This window comes from Pantherophis guttatus, chromosome 2 (assembly GCF_059756535.1).
Source record: "Pantherophis guttatus breed Tessera chromosome 2, ASM5975653v1, whole genome shotgun sequence".
NCBI classification, from domain to species: Eukaryota; Metazoa; Chordata; class Lepidosauria; order Squamata; family Colubridae; genus Pantherophis; species Pantherophis guttatus.
The window spans coordinates 86,767,860-86,774,141 of NC_142064.1; the positions used below are offsets into that span (position 1 = coordinate 86,767,860).

A 6,282-nucleotide genomic window follows, 5' to 3' on the forward strand; every position below is an offset into this window, starting at 1 on the left:
GGTTTTGATCATGTGGAGATGGTGTAACAATTTTAAGTGTGACAACTGGTTGTAGGTCACTTTTTCAGTGTCACTGTAACTTCAAACGGTCACTAAACAAATAGTTGTAAGTCAAGGACTACCTCTAGTGAAAAGTGCCATGAACCAATGCATGAGAATAAATATCAATAGAAAATAAATTTAGAGGAGACAGAAAACCATTTGGATGACTTCCAAATGCAATATCCCTCTTCCTCTACCATTGGAATAATGAAAAATTCTGGAACCTATCATGTGGATAGAAATAGGCTTAGAATAAAATGGGAAAAAAAACAGGGGAAATATAAGGATTTCCTTCCCAAGTTTTTTCCCCAAGGCTTTCTCATATCCAGGTTAACACCTTTCTCCACCAATGTTGTCCCAACAAATCCATATATATTCTTGATATTTGGGCTAAGATTAAAGATAATTCCCATGCTACAAGCATTGGGCTGTTCCCAATTGTCTACATAAACAGACATACTTTCATGGGAGTACCAACATCTATAGATGTATTAATGATTATTTTATTTATTTACAGTTTTTGTACCCAGTGCATAAGGTTGGATAGAGTATAACCAAGTAATAATAATAATAAAATTAACATCTGCCTATCCCATATCCCTGGGAAGGTGGATAAAAATATTAAATCCAGTCTGAACATCTAGCTAACTGTGGAGTGAACCATAATAATACAGAGGTAACTCAAACTGAAAGCATAGCAAAACACTTTTTTTAAAAGAATCACCTTCCAAAGTGCATGAAGCTCCCCAAGTAAATTATACAACATGAGGATTACAATCCAGAAAGACAGCCTTCTTGTCCTTAGCCCTTTAACCTCCTATATGTGAAGGAACTGGAATCAGGTTCTCTCATCATGTTCTTACTGGCTTGACAGATTCAATCTTAGCTATGCAGGTGGTATCTGATGTAATCTAAGGTCTTGCAAAGTACTAAATTAATTGCACAAGGCTTTATGGACAGGGCTGTTCCGCACAACCATAATATTTTCACAGAATTAGATTTCTTTATTAGTATAGGCTAATAGATGTTGACTTTTAAACATTTACTTAAACTAATTAGATAACAGGAGAAAGAAGCGTTTTCTCAATGATTCTGGAAATAAAGAAACAAAAAAGATGTGCTGTCTTTCATACTCTCCAAACTAGTCTTTCTGATTCCTCCTTAATGGACTACAATGTCCACAATTCCAAATCAGAGTAGATTTTGACTAGGAATCATGGCCAACTAATTTGAAAAAGTTACTGTCAAGCATTCATATGTATCACTAAATTTCTCAACATTCTTTGTTCAGGCATGGCATAAAATCATGCAAGTTTAAAGAGAAGGATTACTCAAGATCGGATAATATTTACTCCAAATAAAGAAGTCAAAAACATTATTACAGTACTGGGGATGCCTTATCCAAGCATCAAAGACGCCACAATTAAAGTGCAATTGTTCCTCGTCCAAAAACATTTAATTCCATCGAGTGCAATGGTACTTTCTCCTAAACTATTGCATAATCTTGTAATTTCATTAGTATCTCTTCCATACATATATACAAGTACTGTGAACACAAATGAATTTGGGCCACTCCCAATCCAGCCTCTTTCACAGGATTGTGTTGAGGGTATAAAATTGAGGAAAGGGGCCTACTACAGATATTCCTTGATTTACGACCCAACTGAGCCCAAACCAAAATTTATGTTGCTGAGACATTTATTAAGTGAGTTTTACCCCATTTTATGACTTTTCTTGCCACATTTAAGTGAATTACTGCAATTGTTAAATTAGTAACACCGTTGTTAAGTGAACCTGGCTTTCCCATTAACTTTGCACGTCAGAAGGTCACAAAAGGAGATCACATGACCCGGGGACACTGCAACCATCATAAATATGAACCAGCTGTCAAGCATCCAAATGTAAATCACATGACCCTGGGGATGCTACTACAGTAGTAAGTGTGAAAGATGGTCATAAGTCATTTTTTTCAGTGCCATTGTAACTCTGAATGGTCACTAAATGAACTATTGTAAATTGAGGACTACCTGTATGCTAATATGCCTAGCCTTCTTGAACTCTGTGGGCTATATAGGCAATAAATAACTGCAAATTTTTGACAGTTTGATATTTGTGTGTGTAATATACATATACGAGTATATTTTTGATACTATAGTTGTATGTCTCTATTACACACACACCTATATGTGAGTGCACACACACACCTATGTGTATGTGTTTCGGTATGTATATGTATGTTCAGGTAGTCCTCGACTTACAATAGTTCATTTAGTGACCGTTTGAAGTTATAACGGCACTGAAAAAAGTTACCTATGACCATTTTTCACACTTATGACCGTTGCAGCATCCCCAGGATCATGTGATTTACATTCGGATGCTTGACAACTGGTTCATAATTATGACAGTTGCCGTGTCCCGGGGTCATGTGATCCCCTTTTGCAACCTTCTGACATGCAAAGTCAATGGGAAAGCCGGGTTCACTTAACAATGGTGTTACTAATTTAACAACCACAGTGATTAACTTAAGAAACGTGGCGAGCAAAATCGCAAAACGGGACAAAACTGACTAAACACATTTCTTGCTTTGCAATATAAATTTTGGACTCAATTATGGTCATAAATCGAGGACTACCTATATTTATGTATGCACAAATGCATGCATGCATGCATGCATACATACACACACACACCCAAGCTTGCCTCAGTGGCAAAGACTATAGTCATTTCCTGTCACAAAGAAGCATTTCCCGGCCATACCACGCCTCACCAAGAGAGGCCTCAATACCTTAGATGTGGAATGGGAAGTGGGAGCTTCACATTTTGAAAGGCCAAGAGGGACGGCGAGATGGAACCGGCAAAAATCCAGTCCTGAAGCGTCCATGCCACCCTCTACACTTGCAACACCCAACACCCTCTTCCTGGGGGGGGGGCAAGTGGGGGAGGAAAGACACATCGGAAAGACTGGGGGTCACCAAATTGGGCACTGCACAGAGCGGAGGGCCTCTCCTCTTCCCCTCCCTCCAACTCAAAAACACCCAGCAAGGTTCTCTCTCAAGGCTGGATCCTAATCCGGGGGGGGGGGGGGAGCAAAATCATGACGGGGCCTGCTCTTTCCACCAGATTTAAGAATCCAACTTTGAGAGGAAGGAAGGAAATCTGCAATTCCCTCGAGTGAAGGGGAGGGAGGAGTCCTTCCTCCCCCTTCTTGCAAGGACGAAGCCTCTGTACCCACATATCTTTAAAGGGGGAGATTGAGAGGAGGAAGGGATGTGTGGGGTGGGGTGTGTGTGTGAGTATGTGTGTATCAGTGATCCTAAGCACCCATACCCACATATCTTTAAAAAGGGCGGGGGTCGAGAGAAGGGATGTGTGGTGTGTGTGTGTGTGTGTGTGTGTGTGTATGTAAGTGTGTGTATATAAGTGATCCGAAGCGCCCATACCCACATATATTTAAAAAGGATGGGGGTCGAGAGAAGGGATGTGTGGTGTGTGTGTGTGTGTGTGTGTGTGTGTATGTAAGTGTGTGTATATAAGTGATCCGAAGCGCCCATACCCACATATATTTAAAAAGGATGGGGGTCGAGAGAAGGGATGTGTAGAGTGTGTGTGTGTGTATGTAAGTGTGTGTATCAGTGATCCTAAGCGCCCATACCCACATATATTTAAAAAGGGCGGGGGTCGAGAGAAGGGATGTGTGGTGTGTGTGTGTGTGTGTGTGTGTGTATGTAAGTGTGTGTATATAAGTGATCCGAAGCGCCCATACCCACATATATTTAAAAAGGATGGGGGTCGAGAGAAGGGATGTGTGGTGTGTGTGTGTGTGTGTGTGTGTGTGTGTATGTAAGTGTGTGTATATAAGTGATCCGAAGCGCCCATACCCACATATATTTAAAAAGGATGGGGGTCGAGAGAAGGGATGTGTAGAGTGTGTGTGTGTGTGTGTATAATTGAGTGTGTGTGTGTATAATTGAGTGTGTGTGTATAAGTGATCTGAAGCGCCTATACCCACATATATTTAAAAAGGGTGGAGGTCCAGAGAAGGGATGTGTGGAGAGATGTGTGTGTGTGTGTGTGTGTGTATAAGTGTGTGTGTGTGTATGTGTGTATAAGTGAGTGTGTGTGTATAAGTGATCCGAAGCGCCCATACCCACATATATTTAAAAAGGGTGGGGGTCGAGAAAAGGGATGTGTGGAGAGATGTGTGTGTGTCGGTGATCCGAAAGATACCCACATAATTTAAAGGGGGGGGGGGGCGAGAGAAGGAAGGAATGTGTGTATGTGTGTATCAGTGAGCCAAAGTTCTCGTACCCACGTCTGTTTTAAAAGTGGGGGGGGGGGGACGAGAGGAGGAAGGGGTGTATGTGTGTTAAAAGAGAGAGAGAGAGAGAATCAGTGACCGAAGAGGCTAATTCGGAGGACGGGATCGTCCCGTCTTCCCATCCTCCTGAAGCTTCTTAATGTCCATTTCCTAATATGACTCTGCACAACCGAGGCCTAATGGCCGGGGCTCCTCCTCACCCTTCCCCCTCTCTCGATCCTGCATCGCCTATGGAACAACCAGCCTTCCTTCCACCCACCCCCAGCTCTCTCCTTGTCTTTCTTTCCTTTTCTTTTTAATAAAGGTCTCCCGTCCTCCGAGCCCCTTTTCCGAGGCTTCTCCTCCCCCACCCACCCACCCACAGCACCCATCAAGCCGGGAGGGGGAAAGGAATTACACCCTCCCCAGAGAGAGGCCCGAAGGCCGGAGCACGCGCTTAGAAAGCCGATCCCTTAAAAAGAAAAGGATCCACACGCTCGAGGAGTGGGGGGGGCAGATCGCCCTCTTTTCTCCGCACGAACAATGTCCTCCCCTCCCCGCCGGATCCCCCCCACTTACTCAGCTCGTCTTGGGCAGCAGAAGCGGCCGCAGCCATGTTGTCAGCTGGGAAGAGAGAAGGCGGCTTTTAAGCCGGCAGTTCCCCTCGCTCGCTCTGGGCTGCGAGGCGATGGAGCCGAAAGAGCGGAGGAGAAGGCGACCGGGGGGGGGAGGGATTCAGTCCTCCTTGGCCTTCAGCCCCCTTCCTCGAGGCTTCCCCCGCGACTGAGCTGCCAGAGAAAGGCGTCCGGGGGTGGTGATGGGGGGGGGGGAGGCCGATGGTTGATTTTTCTCCTCCCTCCTCTGACTCTCCCCTCAAAACGCCAACCGCAGTTGAGAGACACGCAAAGCTTTAAGTAACCTTGCAAATCTCTTCTTCCCTGCCTGCCTGCCTGGGCTTCGTGCACACATGCACTCCACCCTCCCTGCCTTTTTTTTTTTTTACTTTACTTTTTTTTTTATAGATTGAAAAAAGAACGGGGCGGCGATCGTGTCCAGCAGCTCCTTCTCTTTAACCGCCTCCTCCTTGGACTACCTACACAACTACAATGGTGTCTCAATGGTGTCTCAATGGTGTCTCCTTTGGCGAGCCAAGCTTACAGCTCCACGTAACTGTTGGAGCCAAGGCACATTTTTAAAAAAATAGAAATAGGGTTTTTTTAAAAAGCGCCCCTCCGTTCATCGTTCGTGACCTACGATCCCCCCCACAATCATTCATTTCCCCCCCCCCGAAAATGCCGCTGAAATGAAATTACCTGAATCCATGCTGACCTCCATGATTGGCAATATATGTGTACACACACACACATATGGGCACACACACAACCTAGATCCGTTCTCCCCCCCCCAAGGGGTGTTGGAGAAAGGAGGGTCAGCATTCTTTTTTTTTTTTAATGTGAGTTTCTCCCCCTATCTGCAGAAGGTATTTCTAACAAGCTGACTCATTCCTACCTTGAAAGGTGTTCAGTTAGGTTGGTTTTAGAAAAACCTGAGATAATTTTCATGCATAGACCTCCTAAACATGCTATCCATTGGGGCCAAGTACTCAGTACTTAAAACAACCTTCAAGAAGAGATGTACTGTACCTTTATTCTGCTCAACATTCAATACATATGCATGAATTTATATAAGGAAAATAGGGATATTTAAGACAGCAATGAAAGTAGTCGTTTTAGATTGCCAAAATGTGGCTGTTGTTGATGTCCTAGCAAACATGGGATGTAAAATGTAGTCCTGATGATTACTAGATGTTGAAAAACTCATTTTATTGCCATCTAGCTATCTAGGTTTTGCAATAGTACAAATGTGGTAACTCTATGTGAAGAAAGGTCTTATGTATTTCTAGAAATCTCTTGCAAGAATGCAAGGTGTTCCATTCAAAATGA

At 43.6% G+C, this 6,282-nt stretch overlaps 1 protein-coding gene across 3 annotated transcripts in view; it reads right to left on the reverse strand.

Moving 5' to 3' along the window:
• Positions 1-5,736, reverse strand: part of ECPAS (Ecm29 proteasome adaptor and scaffold) — a 75,090-nt gene extending 69,354 nt beyond the window's left edge. For 2 of the 3 annotated variants that reach the window (XM_060690411.2, XM_087886342.1), the window contains exon 1: positions 4,919-5,481. In XM_060690411.2, coding sequence (XP_060546394.1) covers positions 4,919-4,955 — 37 coding nt within the window. In that variant the 5' untranslated portion in view covers positions 4,956-5,481. Of the gene's footprint in view, positions 1-4,918; positions 5,482-5,652 lie in introns of those variants that run through there. The other variant, XM_060690412.2, reaches the window with a different exon arrangement.
• Positions 5,737-6,282: the final 546 nt, after the last annotated feature.